General features: G+C 39.8%; 1 protein-coding gene across 3 annotated transcripts; it reads left to right on the top strand.

Moving 5' to 3' along the window:
* Window positions 1-87: 87 nt before the first annotated feature.
* LOC124871444 (MOB-like protein phocein) lies at window positions 88-19,573 on the top strand. 3 transcript variants are annotated; one of them, XM_047370726.1, is made up of 9 exons: window positions 88-241; window positions 2,164-2,319; window positions 12,081-12,143; window positions 12,554-12,654; window positions 13,487-13,529; window positions 13,812-13,898; window positions 13,988-14,067; window positions 15,714-15,825; window positions 18,320-19,573. In XM_047370726.1, the coding sequence occupies exons 1-9, from the start codon at window positions 239-241 to the stop codon at window positions 18,452-18,454; spliced, it is 780 nt and encodes a 259-aa protein (XP_047226682.1). In that variant the 5' UTR covers window positions 88-238; the 3' UTR covers window positions 18,455-19,573. The 3 variants fall into 3 exon arrangements, with proteins under 3 accessions (XP_047226682.1, XP_047226681.1, XP_047226680.1); XM_047370724.1 differs by lacking the exons at window positions 88-241; window positions 2,164-2,319 and adding an exon at window positions 11,356-11,479; XM_047370725.1 differs by lacking the exons at window positions 12,081-12,143; window positions 12,554-12,654; window positions 13,487-13,529; ... (2 more) ...; window positions 15,714-15,825; window positions 18,320-19,573 and adding exons at window positions 3,051-3,140; window positions 3,224-3,419.
* The last annotated feature ends 518 nt before the right edge of the window (window positions 19,574-20,091 follow it).

The following is a 20,091-nucleotide window of genomic DNA, read 5'->3' as shown; positions in this document are numbered from 1 at the left end:
AAAAATAGTTTTTAACAACTAACGCGCATTTTAACTTCAATAAATCCAGAGTTGTTCAACAAAACTGAGTTTTTTAAAATAATTATCGGATGTACTAGAACTTTCTGTGAGACGCGTCAAGTAGTGCGCATGCGCTTTCTGGAGATTTCCTCACGTGGAGGGTGTGCAAGGGAGTCAGATCCACGCTCGCTGACTACGGTGTTGCTCCAGAAGACCCAGATAGCTCTCACACTAAATAATGGTAAGAAACCCCGTCTAACAGCTGGAGTTAGTTACTGCTGAATGCTGAGTTTAGACAGAGAGGTAGGGAACCGGTCATACTCTACGGTTTTTATTTCTCTTCATCGAGGTGTCAGCTAACATTGTGTAAGCTAACACCCATTCACAAGGTCACGTTGTTGAGGAGAGCAGTGTGGAGGGGCTTAACCACATGTATTTCAGCAAATGTTGGTAAGAAGGAAATAACTGCAGAAAATACAGGATCATAAAAAGCTAGCAGCCGCTAGAACTAATAACAGTTATAACTAATATCAATTAGAGCTAATAACAGGGTTAAGAATTGGAAATTGTGCATGCCTTTCATCCACACAAACTATTCCTACTAAGACATTTACATGTAAAGTTGTAGGGATCGATCGATCCTGGACGTCTGCCTCAAAGCACTTTTGTGGCTCATGTTAACGATTTCTGTTCGGTATTCTCCATCATTCCAGAGAGAAGGTGGGAGCTTAAAGTCTCGTTTCAATGGAAGAATGTATCCAGTAATTGTAACTAAAATTCAAAACTGTTTTCCATAATCTAATTGCTTTTTTCCCCCCTTTTAAAATAAAAATGTTACTGCTATAATATAGAAAACATAGATTACTACAGTTATAATAATCTTAGTGTTATTTGATGGTACTTTAATACGTTGAGTAGTGCAGAAATATAAAACCTGCTAAATGTATTTACAACCAGAGAAAACTCCGGCACTTTATCTGGCATCTCGGGGAAAAGGGATGTAAGCCACAAGAACTGTGTCCCACAGAATCTTTAGGATTGAACCTTTAAAACCTCTGCATATCTTGATGTCTATTTCTAAATTTCAAAGGTATGAGTAAATAACCATAAGTAATCTAATAGATGCTTAGTGAAATAATAACTCGGGTGAAAGAAATTGCTCAGTCATAACTTTTATTTAAGTAAAACTAACTGTACATGGTGGTAAAGCAAACCCGGTTCTAGTAGTTCTTATATAAATATGTAGATGTGGCTCCTTTACCTCTCAAATGTGGAGCTGATCGTCATTACTGTCCCTTAAAGTAACTAAAGTTGTCTGATGAATGTTGAGCGTTAAAAGCAAAATTAGAAGTAATGTAGAAAGTATCTTTTAGATAATATATTATACTAGATCCTAACTGTGGGAGCTGGTATTAAACTGCAGCTGATAAAATGTAAAGGCAAACAAGCTTCAGTAGCTTTGGGAGATGAAACTGCCCAACAGCCCCCCCTCACCTTGACAATTCCCTTTCCTGGTAACAGACTAGAGGCAGTTCAACCGAGGGTGCAGGAAGCTCTGTGCTGGTTTTATCAGAGAGTCGAGTCGTCCTTGTCCTGCTAAGCTTCAGGGTCGAATGATCCGAGAAGGAGCAGAGCAGCCCACCCCCACCCAGTAATCAACCGGGGACTAGTCGTCCTCCATAGTAAACCTCGACACAAGGCCACTGGTACATCTGGTGTTAGCAGAAGCTCGGCAGCACTTATGTGTAGTCCCCCTCGTGTCTGCAGGGCATTCCCTAAAATCTTACCAAATACAAGAAAACCAGACCTGAGTTTCCCACTAACTGATTCATGAACACTGCCTCAGTGTGGGTGTGCAGTGAACATTTCTTTTTTTGTTAATCTTGATCTAATAAAATGTTAAATGGGAAAATGTTTCTGTTTTTGGGCACTTTGGGGAAAAAAAAAGAATTCCACAGACACTTTTGTGTGTTGAAATTATATTTGGAGAAGCCATGTTTTATGTTTAAACCATGTTAGTTTTTGTGAGGCTCTGATTGTTATAGTGTTAAAAAATTTAGAGTAAAAAAATGCTTTGTTTTTTTATCTGTCATAATCAACATTGCAAAAACAATTGAAGTCCTTGTGGCCCATCCTTAACCTGGAGTCGATTGTCACTTGCAGGCCTTCAGGAAGTTCCTCCCCCTGTTCGACCGGGTGCTGGTGGAGCGTCTCACAGCAGAGACCGTGACGAAGGGAGGCATCATGCTGCCAGAGAAGTCCCAGGGCAAAGTACTGCAGGCCACGGTGGTGGCAGTCGGCCAAGGCTCGGTTAACCAGGTCACCTATTCTCTTTCTTTTCCCCAGTTTGATTTCTGAGCCCTGTTACAGGCTGCTATCCCTAAAAGATCAAATGTGCAACTCCTTAAATGTATTCAAAGGGTTAATTATGTAACTTGTTGTCATTGTTATATTTAGGCAGACTAAAAGCTTCATATTGTGCTGTATACTGCAGGCTTTGTTGGTCCACAGAATCAGATCTTTACGTCTTTCTGAGTTTAGTGAACTACTTTATAATTAGTGACGTTATTTCCACAAAGTAAGATGGATACCATCTATAGGAGAATGCCAGATCAGTTTATTTCTATATTGTGCTCTCAAGGAACACTACATGAAGCTGACTGGATGTTAAACATGTAGAGTGTCGACCGTAGCAGTAAATCTTCACACTGTAACACAGTAATCTTAGCAGTCTGTCCTTTTACTAGAGTTATGAATAAATAGATGAATAGATAGCACTAATATCTACGTCCTTCATATTTCTGTAATGCAAGCTGTTGGTAACTTGGAAAGAAAAAAAAACAGGAATTGGTTACAGAGCATTTGCATTGATTTTAGAGGAACGACACAGCGAAGACGTTTATGTTTTGATAGATTTTCAGAGATGGAACCAGGAAGAAGTCCAACAACTTTCCCTCTGATCAAATATACTACTTAAATAAGCAATCTTGAGTTTGACTGTTTGTCTTTTCTTTTTTTTTTTACTTTCTGCCTATTTTTTGGTCTTCCAGAAAGGCCACGTGCAACCAGTTAGTGTGAAGGTTGGAGAGAAGGTGCTGCTACCAGAATACGGAGGAACTAAAGTTATTCTAGAGGAAAAGGTAAAGCACTGTTTCAGTTTGTCATGGCAGATGTTCTGTGCTCGTCTCCGTTTAACATCTTGTCTTCTGTCTTTCTCTTGTAGGACTATTTCCTTTTCCGTGATGGAGACATCCTCGGCAAATACGTCGACTAAGTTCTGTTATTGGTTAGCTTGTGTAAAGTCTGTCATCGCTGCACAGAAAAATTAATTTCATTCATGTCTGTTTTCTTTTATGTCCCGTAAATTGTAAATAATTCTAATGACATTTTGTTACAATAATAAATTCACTCAGCCATTATCTCACTGTGTTCTTTGTGAGGGTGCAGGTTTTAATTTAAGTGTCAATATTGGGATTATGAAAATATACTCCTTTCTTTTCAGAGATGAGGCTAACAGATTATTAAATAGAATTTACCCCATAACACATTTAGTTTGATAGATTTTAGACATGGACAAAAATGTTTTACTCAGATGAATACATTGTAATACATGAATATAAATATATATCTTTCAAAATGCTACATTTAATGGTCCACTGTTTATATGGCCTTACTCTTTCTCTAAATATGGATCTCCAAAATCTTAAAGTACAAATCTAAAAGGTGCAGCATGTGTTTGTTTGCAGCCCCCTTTGATAAAATGAAGTCCAGCCAGTTGCCTCCACTGCCATGACCTTGAATAAACAATTTCCACTGTAAAACGTGGTGGCAGCATCATGCTGAGGAGATCTTTTTCCTAAGCAGGAACAGGGAAGCTGGTCTGCTATTTTGGACAGTGGATGGTGCAGCAGGGACTTTGGACCACTCCTCCATACAGATCTTCTCCACATCCTTCAGGTTTCAGGGCTGTTGCTGGGTAATACAGACTTCCAGCTCCCTCCAAGGATTTTTGATTGGGTTCAGATCTGGAGACTGGTTAGGCCACTCCATGACCTTGAGATGCTTCTTATGGAGCCACTTCTTAGTTGCCCTGGCTGTGTGCTTCGGGTCGTTGTGGTGCTGGAAGACCCAGCCACGACCCGTCTTTAAAGCCCTCACTGAGGGAAGGAGGTTTTTGACTAAGATCTCTCGAAACATGACCCCATCCATCCTCCCCTCAATACGGTGCAGTCATCCTGTCCCCAAAGAATGATGTTTTCACCTCCATGCTTCATGGTAGGGATGGTCTTTTTTTTTTTTTAATACTTGTTTTATTTGCCTTTTATGTGATACAATTTAAGTCGAATTTACAGAACAGTGTTGGGGGAGACGAGTCCATACTCTCAATGTTTGCCTAGTCTTGCAATTTCTTATACAGTGTCCATTTTTCCCCAGCTTCTCACTTTTTAGTTGTTGAAGTTTAATAGTGTATGTGAGCTTCTCCATCCTGTGGATTTCTTCCACTATATCCATCCAGTTTCAGGAGGAGGGGGGCTCCACTTTATACCTGTTCCTTGTGGCCTTCTTTGTGGCAGTCAGAAGAATTTGAATCAAATAACAATCGTTAATTTGAATGTTTGCTTCTGATTGATGACCCTAATAAATAAATGTACATGTTTTGGGTAGTGTTTATCCTATTACATACGTTAGCCTTTTATGAATATCTTCCCAATAGCATGTCAGTTTTGTACATTGCCAAAACATATGGGCATGGTCTACGTCCTGAATTCCACACAATCTCCAACATGGGAGGTGCACATTCAATGTTCGTTTCTCTAATTTTGGTGTAATAAAGAATCTTACAATATTTTTCCAGCAAAATGTTTTCCATGTTTTAGTGCCTGTTGTGCTCTGTTGTGTTTCACATATATCATACCACATGTCATCAGTTATTACATTTAATCCTTTTTCCCATTTTTAAAAAAATAGAGTGTTGAGATTTTCCCGTTGGCTACCAATCCTCGATATAGTTTTGATATCTGTTTAGTGTTTACGTTTTTGTATGCACTATCCCAATATTTCTGTAATTTTATTAATCTCACCTGATATTCCTGCCCTTACTTCTTTTTGATAGTAATCTTGTACCCGTAGTTACATATAGAAGTCCTGATTTTCTAGGTTAAATTCTCTCTGTAGGGTCTGAAAGCTTTTGAATTGCCCCCCTTTTATAAATCTATTTAAAGTAGTCAGACACCTCATTGTCCAGTCTTTAAATTTTGGATTCATAGTTCTTGATTCAAATACTGATTTGGAAAAAGATTTCCCTGACTCTGGAGGTGTCTTACCTTCTCTGTCCCTTATTTCTTTTAGACATTCAAATTTGATTCTGTTAGAGATTAGGGTAGCAACTCCTCTTTTACTGCTTCCTTTAAAGGAACTAAAATAGGTATTTCTAAAACCCACATATTTAAGTTTTTTATGTTCCTGGGCAGAGAGATGTGTTTCCTGTAGGTAAGCTATGTCAACGTTTTCTTTTTTAAGCTTGTTAAGAACCCTTTTCCTCTTTGCTGGATGATTTAGGCCATTCACATTAAGAGATATAATTTTTAACTGGTTAAGTTGCATCATTAATAAAGTAGTTATATCTTTTGGTCATCGTGACACTAAACAGACTCAGAACACTTAGAAGTATAACAATAAAAGAACATGTATGAAAATTTTTCCGGTAGATCCAGGGATCTTCTCCTGATCCCAGTGTACTGTTGGTAGGAAAGGGGTAGAACCTCCTATTAAAGGAGAGCTCCTCAGGAGAGCTATAACATGACTCCAGAATGAGTCCCTCTTCCCTTGTGCACATGTCCAACATTAGTCTATATTTAGATTTAGAAGACAAAATAACATGGGGAGTTAAACTGCAGTTTTAGCTTAGATCTCATAAGACTAATCAAAATAAGGAACATTAAAATATGTAAACCAATTTTAGCCACTTCAACCATGGCATGTGGGCAGTTATAGAAAGTGGCCAACCCAGTGAGAATAAAAATAAAAGTTGAGATATTGATACTCCGACTTTTACAAGTGCAAATATTATATTTCCTACCGACAACGTCCCCATTGTTTTTTTAAAGATATTTTTCGGCACTAGTGGCTTTTATTTGTCCATTTTTTGACAGTAGGTAGACAGGATAGAGGGGTAGAGAGAGGGGGAGACATTCGATAAATGTTGCCGGGTCCGGGACTCGAACCCGGGACCGGGAGTCGAGAATGGTTAAGCTTAACTCTCTTAACTTTTCCCATTCATTTCCTATGATAGTTCTTAACACTACGGATGCAATACACCTTTTGGCCACAAGGGTAATTTTGGGGGCGCTGTTTCTTCCGTTTCAAAACGGAAAGGAGTGAGCGAGTTTTTAAGTGTGTATGCAGTGTATTGTCGTTCCTGTAGTAGATCATTTATATATTTTAAAACCATAATATACATTGGTCTTTTTTCACTTTTTACAATGAAAAGGAAGCTGATCTTCCCTTGAAAAATTCATGTCAGTTTTGGGAGAAAGGTTTGGACTGCAGCATTTGGAGCCCAGTTGTCCTCCTGTCCCTAGACTGGAATAAGCATAGGTCACAGAAAATCCCAGACCCTCACCACTCTGAGCAAACCCCTCCTTGTGTGACAGCCACTGACCTACCTGAGGAGGTGAAGATAGAACTCTTAGCTCAGGTAAGCTTTGTGTTTGCTTTTTATTAGATGTGACACATGTTAAATAATTTAATAGTATTTAAATACTTATCATGAACCAACTTAATTACTCATTTCAGGGTCACGTTGCTTGTTTATGTGCTCTCAGCAGACAGATGACAGTCCAACCCTGCCCAAAGAAAGGTAAGTCACTTCACCATTCCTCTTTCTATGTTTAAGAGGTTGATACACTCAAATGGAAAATAGTGAATTTCCTACTACTTTGTTTTCTTTCTCTCAATCAGATGACCCAGTGGTACTAGCACTGTCTTTTGCACCCTCTCCACGTGCTGCCCACACAGGTTCTGTCAAGGCTGGTGGTCTGCTGTATGTCCTGGACCATTCTAGGTGGACACAGCAAATGAGGGATGCTATTGACCAACTTATGGCAAAGCATCAGGGGCAAAAACACTTTCTTGCCAAAGTTGATGTAGATTATGCTGCTGTGATTCAGGCTGCATCCAGGGATCCAAACAGCCTCCTGCACCCTACCACTAAACAGCATATATCTCGCTATGTGAAGCACCTGGCTAAGATGACAAACACCAGCTCATCACTAAACACCAGTACAGAGAAGCTTTTGGAGACCCAACAGCTGTGGCATCACCTCACAGTAGGAAGTGAGACTGTAGATGTTCCTGTGGTAACTATTCCACCTGCCACTGTTAACCCGCCCAGCAATAAACCACTGGATGCCCCTTTGACAGTATCAGAAATTGAGAAAATTGTCAAAGAAATTGTTCAAAAGCAGCAGGATCAGCAACAACCACCTGCAAAAAAAAGAACAAGGAACTGTTTGGCTTGTGGCCAGCCAAAGTCACGTTTCCGGGGGGATGGATCCAGTATTCATTTTTTTTTTATCAATCAGGAGACGTGAAATACTTTTACTGTTCCACTAAAGTCTATCAGACCTATGCAGCAGAGGGCCTGGCAAATCCAAGAATGCCATTTGTTGATTTTGCCTGCACTCCGTTTTTCAGGAGAGAGCTTGAAGCTGCTAAGCAGCGCTCCACAGCCTCAAACCAGGTTAGGAAGGAACGAGAAACAAGAAAGGCTAAGGAGGAACATCCCACTGGGCGGCTGTGTAGATTCTGCCACAGGCCTCTCAAACAAGGACCAAACAGTCCACACATCCACACAGGTTTTCCTGGTGTGGCTGGAAAATATATTTATTGTCCTGCTAAGGTTTTTTCTCTGTACCAGGCTGAGGGGATGACCAGGGAAATGACGTGTGCAGAGTTCTGTCAGTCTTCTTTTTATGAGGCTGAGAAGAGGAGATGGGCGGTGGAAAAGGGCAAGTAATGGCTAGCTGATCAGACAGCCATTACTCTATGTTCCATGTACATACTGCAAATATTCAGCCATTTACTTAACACTGTGTTCTTTACATGCTTAACTTTTTTCCTGTGTATTTCTATATAGAAAATTGTTATTACCTTTTACTATAAAAAAAGTATTTTAAAACATGCAGTACAAGTTGCTGTGATTTGTATTTCTTGCTGTGACCTTTTAAATAAACATAATTGAACTGAAACCAAACTATTTTCTTATAGCTGTTTTCTCATTTAAGTAAAATATTGTGCATATGTATATGATTCATCAAAGGATTTATTCTTAATGCTTTATATAATATGAACTTTAATTTGGCTTTTTGACTTAGCAATAATTCACAACAAAGGTACATTATAAATAAAATAGGGCCGTTAGATATCCTGTCCAAATTCAATTCATTGTAATCCAAACATGCCATAACAGATAGTCTGATTTGATTCTAATTCAATGCTAAAACTTTCAAAACATTGGATCAAAGAGTAAGTATTTATTTAATGATATTCTTTCAATTTTTATCTAAAAATAAGACATATTTGTTGTATAAAAACTAAGTTTAAATTCCTTCCATGACCAGGATTCGAACCCACATCAGACAGCAGGCACAGTCTTACTGACACCCAGTGTTCTACACCTATATGCGGCTGGCCCTCTGTATATGGTCACGTACTTTTGCCCCTACACCACCAGCACCGCCCAACCTCCCCATTGTTAACATTGATAGTGTACAGCAACCTCCCTCTATTTATTTCGCATTTGCCTTCTAGTTTGTCGAGGGATGGTGTTCTTGGGGTTGTACTCGTTGTTCTTCCTCCAAACATGGTGAATGGAGTTTAGATCAAATAGCTCTATCTTTGTCTCATCAGACCACATGACCTTCTCTCAAACTTCAGACGGGGCTGGACATGCGTTGGCTTGAGTAGGGTGACCTTGCATGTGCAAACTTTATTCCATGGCAGCGTAGTTTGTTACTAATGATCTTCTTTGAGACTGTGGTCCCAGCTCTCTTCAGGTCATTGACTAGGTCCTGCTGTGTAGTTCTGGGCTGATCCCCTCATCATCATTGATGCTCCATGAGATCTTGCATGGAGCCCCAGACCGAAGGAGATTGACCGCCATTTGAACTTCTATTTTCTTATAATTGCTCCAACACTTGTTACCTTCTCACCAAGCTGCTTGGCAGTTTTCCTGTAGCCCATCCCAGCCTGGTGCAGGTCCTTACACGGCCCTCTGGTCTTGGCCATGGTGGAGAGGTTGGAGTTTGTTTGAGTGTGTGGACAGGTGTCTTTTATACAGATAACGAGTTCAAACAGGTCCAGTTATTACAGGTAATGAGTGGAGAACAGGAGGGCTTCTAACAGGCCTGTGAGAGCTGGGATTATTACTGGTTGTTAGGTGATCAAATACTTATGTCATGCAATAAAATGCTAATTACCAAAAAAATCACACAATGTAATTTTCTGGATTTCTGTTTTAGATTCTGTCACTCAGTTGAAGAGTACCTATGATAAAAATGAAAGCCTTCTACATGATTTGGAGGTCGGAGCTTGTTCTCCCCCCTGTATATAATTCCTAAGTGAAAGATTATATGTGATTTTATTATTTTCAAATAAAAGTCTGAAAAGAGTGGCATGCTTTTTATTTATATCCCCTTGGAGTCAATACTTTGTATAAAGCATGGCCACAAGTTTTTTAGGAATGACTTTAATGTCCTGCTGGAAGGTGAACCACCGGGCAACAGGTTTTCTTCTGGGATTTTCTATTATTTAGCACCATCCACTGTCCAAAATAGCAGACCAGCTTCCCTGTTCCTGCTTAGGAAAAAGATCTCCTCAGCATGATGCTGCCACCACATTTTACAGTGGAAATTGTTTATTCAGGGTCATGGCAGTGGAGGCAACTGGCTGGACTTCATTTTATCAAAGGGGGCTGCAAACAAACTCTGCAGTGTATCAAATACATGTTCTCCCCACTGCACTACTTTGTGTTGGTCTGTCAGGTAAAATCCCAATATAATACATTGAAATTGGTGGTTGTAATATGAGTATGTTCAAGGGGACTGAAAACATTTGCAAGGCACTCTATGTAGCATGATGCACACAAGGTGTAGAGTTCACACAGAGGTCAGAATGTTTAATGCAACTAAATTATCTTTATTAGTATGTGTCATATAGAGTATACTATCAGTCTGCATTTTTACTCTTCCTCTGATTGGAGATTCCCACACGGACCGTCAAAGTCTATCAGGTGGTCATCTCAATGGGAACCTGGGTAAATGTGGTGAAAAGACAAACAGATCTCCTAAAGCCGCCATTTTCCTTAGATTGACCCACACTACATGATCTAAAATCCATTTTGATAGGTATGAGTCAAATTTGACTTGTGTACAAAACTCAGTGTACAAAACTTTGTAGCACATGCATTAATGTATATAATTTTCAATTATAAAATACATTAAATTTCAGGTATTTTAGTTGTCAAATGTCAAAATTAGTCAAATTAAGACATATCTCCTTGTTTTTGCTCCTGCCCCAAATGTCCCCATCTCACTTATTTATTTTCTTCTTTTAAATCGAGAATAACACACAATCAAGTCTAAGCAGAGTCTATAACAGAGACAAGCCTTCCTTTCATGGAGTCTGTCAGTTTCTTCATGTGATGATCAACTTTTTTGTGTAGCAGCAGCTATAGCCTTCCAGACAACTCAGAGAGGTAGAATGCTTTCCTTCATCATAAATCTCTTGTTTTAGAAAGACCTACAAGTTTAGGTCAGGTGAGGAAGAAGTTTAATATTTAAGGTCTTCCTATTAATATTACAGCATCACTGCATTTTTCAAAGTCTGTCCTTGGTTTTGATTTTGGTGTGTCACCCCATGATTTTTAACTCGGCCCACCTTGTGAAAACTTTCTGGGGGCACCACTGCCTTTAGATCTAAAAAACAGAACGTTTCTTTTATCTGTTAACTTAAAGAGCAGCAGATTCTGAGTGATTATCTCTAAACCCAAACTGTAAAGGCTGTAAGTGGTGAATTCTTCTAGATCCTTTAAGAGCTGCTCGGAAATTACCTCTACATACTTTGGACAAGGCTGGAAGAAGACTATAAAATGTCTAGCTTATTTTAGGACAAGTTTTATTTAAGGTTATTTTCCAGTGTTAGTCTTGTTTACGGCTTTCACCGAGAATTTAAAGATAAACTGTATCCTGACCCTTTCTTTTATCATTTTTATTGTTAAGAAATCAGTTAACTTTTGCGCTCTCATACATTTATCCGCAGTTTATAAATCTGCGGCTCCATCACGTCGTCATTCACTGAATCGTTTCCGCTTTCCTTGTTACAACGTCGCCGCTGACGAACATCCGGGTATTCTGTCGAGATGGTCATGGCGGAGGGTGCTGCAGTTCTCCGGAGGAATCGGCCTGGAACCAAGGCTAAGGTTGGTTTAGCTCCACGGGAACGCTCCGGTGTAACCACAGCGACTCCACACAACAGACTGAATTATCTCCGGAGCGCCAGGCTGTTTCTTTCCGCCTCTTTCTTTCGACAGCTCGGGCCAAAACATCGACTCTGAGAGGCTTGTCATCGGAATGCACAGCTAGCTGTAGTTAGCTTTTTACACCGTCTAATTGCTGGGATGAACGTCTGTGTAAAAGAGTTTCTACACTGCTTATTTTGTCTGGAATTGGAACTTGGACTTATCGCTTTATATAATTAACGATGTTTTGTGCCAAAGGACGTTTAAAGGCAATCACTGAAAACACAACCGTGACTTTCATTTTACCTTTACAGGAAGTAGCCTCGTCCTTGTTTACGTTGTCAGCTTAACTAGCTAGACAGCCTTTCCGCTTCAAGGACGAGTGAAAACTTACACGGTTAACTTTTGGGAAACGTATCCTGTCAGCAAATGTTAATTCTTGGATAATTGTCGAGATGACGGTTAGCGCTTATAGTTAGCATAGGTAAACTATCACTGGGGTTTGTTAACTTCTAACACCGCTAACTAATAATCCTGAGATGTGTCTTCATTTCTCGTGCAGGATTTCTACAACTGGCCAGATGAGTCATTTGAGGAGATGGACAGCACGCTAGCTGTTCAACAGGTGTGTATATACTGATGTTATGTCCATTCTCCTTCTCTGTGTACTTCTTTGTGATAGAAGCAGTAGTGCTAGCAACAGCACACAATGTTAGCCATAGTCACTCTTTAAAAGACAGTAATTATTTCTGACTTTAGACAAACAAACCTCTAAAACATACTATTACACATGTTGATTATATGATTGAAAGCAGCACATATGGCATTGGTGCCATTTAGTTAAAATTATTTAGTTAAAACAATTCTGCACAAAGCCTTCATTTTTAAAGCTTGGTTAAAGCTAGAATGGTTGGATGCTTATTTTATTATTCAGCTGTTGAGACTACAGGTAGCTCAAGGAGCAGGGCCAATAAGGAATGACATCTTGCAACCATGTGTTTTTTTTTTAACATGTATGTTGTCTCTTTTTTTCAGTACATCCAGCAGAACATTAGGTCCGACTGCTCCAACATTGACAAAATCCTGGAACCTCCTGAGGGTCAGGATGAAGGGGTCTGGAAGTATGAGCACCTCAGGTAGAGAAAACGTCTGCTTTGACTGGTGTATACTGGTGTACTGGTATCTAAATCTTTTTTTTTTATGTGGCGAGTTTCTGGAAGTTTGGATTAAGCACTGTTACGGCGCAGTTATAGTGGGGCTTCGGGGTGTCGCGCAGGACTCTGCTGATGGTGCGTGAGCTGGAAAAACAAGCACTGTAAGCGTTGACGCTGACTTTACTGCAGTATTCTCTGAAAACATGGGGCAGTATGCTAGATAACCAGTGGAGATGTAGTAAAAGAGAGAAAAAGTGCTTCCTGTAACACCAGAAATGGCTGTGTGCACTATGGGAAACATTTCTTTCCAATTAAAATTAGAACTATAAAATCGGATCGGTGCCACAGTAATGGGGGCGCTGTGCCGGTCCATTGTGGTGAAGAGAGAGCTGAGCCGAAAAGCAAAGCTCTCAATTTAATGTGGTTCAAAGTTGTGCACCAACTTTGGGAAATCAAAATGGCTCCTTTTGTACCAATTCTGGTGCAAATAAATATCTTTAATTAATTTTTTAGAATTGATTATACTAAAATGTGTCTTGGTCTGTCAACCTATTATAAATCACATTATTGTGAATGTTATTACGGGTGTTTTTTTTTAATCCAAATGAACATATTTTAGTTAAATTGCTTTAGCTTTTCTCCTCTTGATGGGTTTTTGTTCATTTTTTCCTGTGGTGTTCGTTATTGTTTTGTACACGTGTCATTAAGGAAATATCTTTCTCAGCTCTGCTTGCTCCTGTTTTTATGAGGTTTTATTACGAGGGTAAACTCTGAAAAGTTTTTCCTTTTGTGTTCTGGTTTGATCCGTTTGCAGGCAGTTCTGTCTGGAGCTTAATGGACTTGCTGTAAAGCTGCAGGTAAGTTTTAATGTTCCTTCTCTGAGATAGCTTAAAGGAATGAACTACATGTAATGTGACCACCAAAGCATACGTTCTAAATATGAACTTATTCAGCCTTAATGAATTTCGACCGTTTGATTCTTAGTCACAACAGGCGCTCTTAGAGTTAGCTTAATCTATTAAACTGTTCCAGAAACAGATTGAAAATTCTCATCAGACCATGCAGTTACACACTGAAGAAAGAACTCAGAGTAGGATTTCAAACATCTGTCCTTCTGTGCTGCTTGTTTTTGCCTACAGAGCGAGTGTCACCCTGACACCTGCACTCAGATGACAGCCACAGAGCAGTGGATCTTCTTATGTGCTGCCCACAAGACGCCCAAAGAGGTGAGTTCTGTCTGAAATGACTAAATCTTTCATTTGACTGCATGGAAACGTTGCTCTTATTGATGGATGTTCTGTTGGTTCCATCACAGTGCCCTGCCATTGATTACACCAGGCACACGCTGGACGGAGCTGCCTGCCTTCTCAATAGCAACAAATATTTTCCCAGCAGGTCAGTTTCCTCCTGTTAAAACGCCTCAGAGGGAATATATAGTGTTGATTAGGGATGTCACGATATCCACATCTCAGGATACAATATTATCACGATATGAATCTCACGATACGATATTTATTGCGGGGTGGCTCACAATAACAAGAATGACAAAAGAAAATGCTTTGACCGGTCATTCAAGTAACAACTCCACATATATTTATGAAGAGAAGGCAACCCAGGTAATAAATAAACTTTACCCAGGCATTTAAAAAATAGCCTATTCAATAAATAAAATGACCCAGAAACAAAACTGCCTAGTCATTCATAACATCTACAGTATATCACTATCCGCTGTATCCATGCTGTGTTCGCCACTCTTGCAGTAAATTGCCATGTTTGTTTCTCTACGGGGTGGGCTTGCTGCACTCCCATTGGTTTGAAAGAGCGCACTGGCCGCAAAGGATCGTGGTCTATGTATTTCAGTATGCTCTGCTCCGCTAGAGTGAACTGAAAACCATTTTAGCCTCAAAACACGCTGTATGTATCGTGACAATTGACCTGCCACGACAGGTCGTGACACCCCTAGTGTGGATCATATTAAAGTCAGCGACGCTGCAGGCCACGTTTCTAAGGCATCCTGGGTAATGATGTGTAAAAAGCTTCAAATAAAACAACCTTTCACTGCAGTGGTATAATCTCTCATTGAGAAATGTTGAAAAATTCTCTTTTATTTAGAATTGATTTATTCTGTGGAGGAAAATTTCAAGTTTAGACACAAAAACACCAATTGAGTGTACCGCTGCTGTTAATAGTCTGTACAACCCTGTGCAGCACTTGGTCTCCTAAAACATTTGACAAGGTGACAAATTACAAAGGTGATGTGGATTTATCTCCCAGCCCAAACCTGTCACATCATATTAATGCTCCAGAAAAGAAAGTAAGGCATGGACTCCTAGAAACTTTCATCAACTACAACAGGAAATAATAGTTTCTTAAAAATCTCTCAGTAATTGTGCCTTTGGCCATCATGTGGGATTTTCCCCCACTGAATAAATAAACTAAAAGTGAATTAAAGCTGCTTTTCTAAAGTCATCTGTAGGAAATGTGTCCTACTGCAATAAAGGATGAATTTATTTGAAGGCTTTTTACATATCTTTACCTGCGATGGCTTTCTTGGTGTTGTACAGTTAAATGACTTTCAGTTCATTATGAAGTGGTACAGCCACACAACCAGCTTCCAGAGGAAACCTCTAAAGCTCAGAGGAAAAACATCTTTTGGCATTTTCACAAGTTAGAAGCATTTCTGGGTCATTATAAACCAATCTCTTTTCTAAGGGGGAAATGACCACAGAAAAGGCCTTAGTTTGAAATATTAATCTAATAAAATAAAAAGCGTTTGATGTTTTCTTTCTTGAAAACCGATCTATAAAAGCACATTTCAAATTAGCTAAATCAAAAAGGAAAAACAAATGATTGTAGTGTTTTTTTTTTTATGACTGCTAGATGAATAAGAACCAAAAAGCTGGACTACTAATGAAGGTCAGTGTTGTGTGAACCACATGGAACCATTCTGAATGGATCGAGGGTTTTGCACTCCTAGTGAGGTTAAAGTGAAAATGAAATGGAACCAGCTGAGATGTTTCAAAGTCCGGTTTGTGTTGCAGGGTGAGCATCAAGGAGTCATCAGTGGCCAAGCTGGGCTCTGTCTGCCGCCGCATCTATAGGATATTCTCTCACGCTTACTTCCATCACCGTCAGATATTTGACAAGTATGAGGTGAGTATTAATGACTGAATTAATATGGCTTATTTATTGGTAAAGTTGTATATTATCCTCTAAGTCTTAATGTGTCAGAATTATACACTTCTTAAAGGTAGAACAGCTGATCTTAGTTAAGATCATGTCATGGAACATGGTGGCTCATTAAACAAAGACCATCTGATGATAACTGTATTGAAATCCTACTTCATTAACTCTCTCCGTTACTGCGAGTACACCTTGTAACTTGTAATGAGTCCATAAAAGTACATTGAAGGTTGTAAATGTAAGATTTAGGGGATTTTTTTGCCAGGAAAGACGAGAGCGCTCTCTAAAAAACCTGGAGCTCTAGTCATCAATTTGGAGACATTTCAAAGCGTTTACATTGTAAAACTGTGTTATAAACACTGTGTAACATTCATTTATCTAACTTACTTCTCCATACACATTGTAATCTGTGGAAGCCTTCTTACAGTTAAGCTTGACCATCACAAATTATTGCTGAAGAACGTTCTTAATGTCACTCAATGGTAAAATGTTTAGCATTCCAGGAGGAATTAAAACCACTAACACCATTAGAAAAAACATGCTATTCTATTTTTCCCCCCAATACATAAAACTGGTAACTGTTTGTCACTGGCTGTACTTGATTTTCTCTGAAAGCTCACACAGGCAGTTGTACCACCTGCAGGACTAGATGATTGTCATCAGATCTAATGCTTCAGACTAATAATCCCTTCTGAAAGGATTGGCACTGACTAGGATTAGGAGTTTAAAGTCTTAGCTTTTGCTGCAGCACACTTTGGTCCCTGTCCAATCAAAGTCTATTGTCTTTATGGGTTGTGTTAGACAGGGACGCACCACTGTTACCATGGAAATACATTAAATCTTAGTGGTTTTTTTATGCGTCTGAAACAAGGTGGCAGCTGACGTTCTGAGCATGTTTTACGCTAATTAACAAACTTTCATCTGCTTTTCTCTAAAGAAAATGTATTTTCACACACTGGATGCTTCTTCTACATGAAGTTCACTTCATTAATCCTGTATGAAAAATTAACTAGATGTTCCAATCAGAGTTTTATCTGACTTTCAATCTCCAGCTTTTTCAAGCCTTAATCTGCCGATTCCAGCCTCTGTCTCAAAACATTTCCATCATAAACCCACAAAGAAGAGCTGCCTCTGGCCTTCTAGAAATCACACAGGTGTGAGCTCTTAGAGAAGGAGCAGGAAATGAGGGACTCCAGGAATCACTTGGCTTTGAGCTCTACACGTTTAATCGGCGTTGTATGTCTCCCTGTGCAGTTCTGTTTAAAAACCATAATGTTGGACAAACTCCGTGTAGTGATCCTGTTTTTGGCCGAGCAAATGCTTAAATTTAAATTCTGCATCTAACCTTCTTGTTCTCATTTGAAAATGATTGCTGAGTTTAGTTTAGGCTTTTAAAATCCTGCTGCTTGTTGGTTCCCCAACCTGTGAAGCCTGCCGTCCCTATACAGGCCAGCTGATGCAGGAGAGTAACTAGCTCGCTTGGTGAGTGGAGGCGTAAAAGAGGGGCGGGCTGACTTTAACCCCCTCACCACATTGGTCTGTTGACATAACACACTGAGGCAGCAAAAAGGTGCCTTAGTCCCGCCTTGAAGTGTTTAGTGGGAGGAGCTACTGATTTCAGATTTTACTTTAACAATATTAGAAAACATATAGAAACTTCCTGCTGTAAGTGGTCAGTAATTATGTTTATATTAGGAACAGAGGCGACATCTTGCTGCTGTCAGGTAGTAGTTACTAATTTGTTAAAACAAATACGACGTCATTACTGAGTTGACATTTTAAACTCTTTCTAATCATTAAACATTAGCGATTAGCATGGCTAGCATTACCTAATAAGTGGTCTCCATGTGTGTTCCTTAGAGATGGACTAAAAGCAGTAGAAGTCCAGCTGCCTTCTATTAAAGCATTTAGAATGACTTGAAAAGCAACTCAAAAAACCAGATTACTTTTACAAAAAAGACATGAGGACAAAGACCTTGATTTCTGGAGAAATGTCCTGATGTCTGCTGAAACTAAAACTGGAGACTCTGGTCTCTGTCTTTTTTAATAAATTGTGGCCAGTGGTGGAAAGATGTGTGAGTGCAAGGCAGCCCACAAATCTGACTCAGTTCCACAAGTTCTGTCAGGAGAAAAGGGCCAGAATTCCAGCAAGCTATCATGAGAAACCTATGGTAGGGTAACCTCAACGTTTGACCCAAGTTATTACAGGTTAGAAGACAATTCTACCAAATACTGAGGAAATGGATGTAAACCTCTGATTTATTCCTGCGTTTAGCAAATAGAAATAACGTTGGTAACCCGCACTAACCTGAAACGGTAAATTTCAGTCTGATTTCATGAAAAAGTTGTTTTAAACAGGGTGTGTAAACGTGATTTCAACTGTATCTGCTTTCCAAAGACAGAACAACGTTGTGCAGGAATTTAAACGGCTGCTGTTACAGCTGTGTGGTGTGTGTCTGTGCAGAACGAGACGTTCCTGTGTCACCGGTTCACACGCTTTGTGATGAAGTACAACCTGATGTCCAAGGACAACCTGATAGTGCCCATCCTGGAGGAGGAAGTCCAGAACACCTCATCAGCTGGCGAGAGCGAGGCTTAACAGCTGTGGCCATAAGGGAGACACATGTACACTCACAATATCTATACAGTACAGAGGAGATGCTCTCATTTTGCATAAATATATATGAATATATGTATAGACACACTACAGTGTATTGAGACTCCGTGTCTAGAGACACTGTCTACGTCCCTCCTCCCCACTCTTCTGTCTGTCTCAGAGGAAGTAAAGCTTCCCTGGAGCAGGACTGCCAGGCCTGCAGGATCACATCAATGTTTTCAGTTTCCATTCTGAGGCTCAGATGTTCTGAAAACAGTTCTGCTCATGCTCCTCATGTTTCTGACCCACTTTGTCCACAGTAGCTGCCTCATTCAAACCCTGTCAGTATATCAGGTCCTCTGGAAACCTTTGAGACGGTTTTATGGGTTTTACAAAGTATTGAAACCTGTTCTCATTTAGTTTCGCCTCCGGCAGAACACAAGTGTTCCTAAAGTTTTGACTCCTGATTTTAGCTGCTTGACGCGTGCCTGCTACAGACGGCTGGTTGCACAGAAACCAGTCCATACACAGTCGGCACCACTGATCCTTCGGTCGCTGTGGACATTGTGGGTTGTTCTGCCTCAGTGACTTGCATTAATGCCTCCTTCCTCTGTATATACACCCCACCTTTCTGTTTGCTTGTGTTGCTGACCTGTCTGCTTTGGGTTGGGGTTGTCCTATAAAATGGATCAGTACATTTCCCTGCTGTTGAAATTAAACGTAGGTGTGGTGCTTGTGTGGTAGTAACCCAACCTTCACCTTTAGCTCTGTCTGTGAACTAGCAGCGAGATGTTCTTTAGAAGGGCTTCTTGTCGGATTCTGATCCTGCCGTCCCTTCACTTCAATACTGTGCACCATGTGGCTAGTGTTTGTGACCAGGGCAGCAGCGGGCCCGTTTTAACCGGGCTCAACATGAGCACCGTGCTGAAGGAGGGAGTGTTGGCAACCTGAGGTGTCGGAGCACAACCCACTTCCTGCGTTCTTTAACCCTCTTCCTCATTAAGTTATTGTGTGGGAGGAGTCTCTTCGGTCCAACCCACTGTTTGTTTTTTAAATGGACTAAAACTTTTGTTACTGTTGACATTTTCATGATGTCTGAATAAAAAAAAGACCTATTATTCATACAGTTGTGTGGAGACTTTACTGATGCATCACAGGAACCTGCAAACATAACTATTTGATCAGTTTTACAAAACATTTGTAAATGTCCCTTTTTAAAACATACATTTGGTTAGTCTTATGGAGCTGTAAACATAAAGATCAGAGGCCGTAGTGAGAATACGGCTTTTATGTGTGAAACTGGCTAATGGCAGTAGGAAGTTGGCAGATGTCACATAATTGATAAGATGCTTGAGGTTTAGATGTAAAACCTTTATGATATAAAGCTTAGACTTATCTGAATTACAGAATGTGAGTTAGTGTTTTTCCTCTCTGGTATGCGAGTCCTTGAAGCCACCTAGTTGACAGTTAGGTTTATACTGGTTATAAAGCCTACTGGATCAGTTTTATCCAGTTATTCAAAGTTTAGTTTTTAAGCCAAACCTTGTAAAAGATGCATTTTGTACATGAACAATGAACTTTTATGCAGGTAACTAACTAGAACTTGATTTTAAGCCATTAGAAACTACAGTAAGTCAGTT

This window comes from Girardinichthys multiradiatus, chromosome 7 (assembly GCF_021462225.1).
Source record: "Girardinichthys multiradiatus isolate DD_20200921_A chromosome 7, DD_fGirMul_XY1, whole genome shotgun sequence".
NCBI classification, from domain to species: Eukaryota; Metazoa; Chordata; class Actinopteri; order Cyprinodontiformes; family Goodeidae; genus Girardinichthys; species Girardinichthys multiradiatus.
This window is presented reverse-complemented; position numbering and strand designations above follow the sequence as displayed.

Excerpts from the sequence above, each read along its gene's own strand:
- LOC124871444 (XM_047370726.1), top strand. Across the intron at positions 13,530-13,811 it reads GACTTGCTGTAAAGCTGCAG|AGCGAGTGTCACCCTGACAC; the intron begins GTAAGTTTTAAT and ends TTTTGCCTACAG. Across the intron at positions 13,899-13,987 it reads CCCACAAGACGCCCAAAGAG|TGCCCTGCCATTGATTACAC; the intron begins GTGAGTTCTGTC and ends GTTCCATCACAG.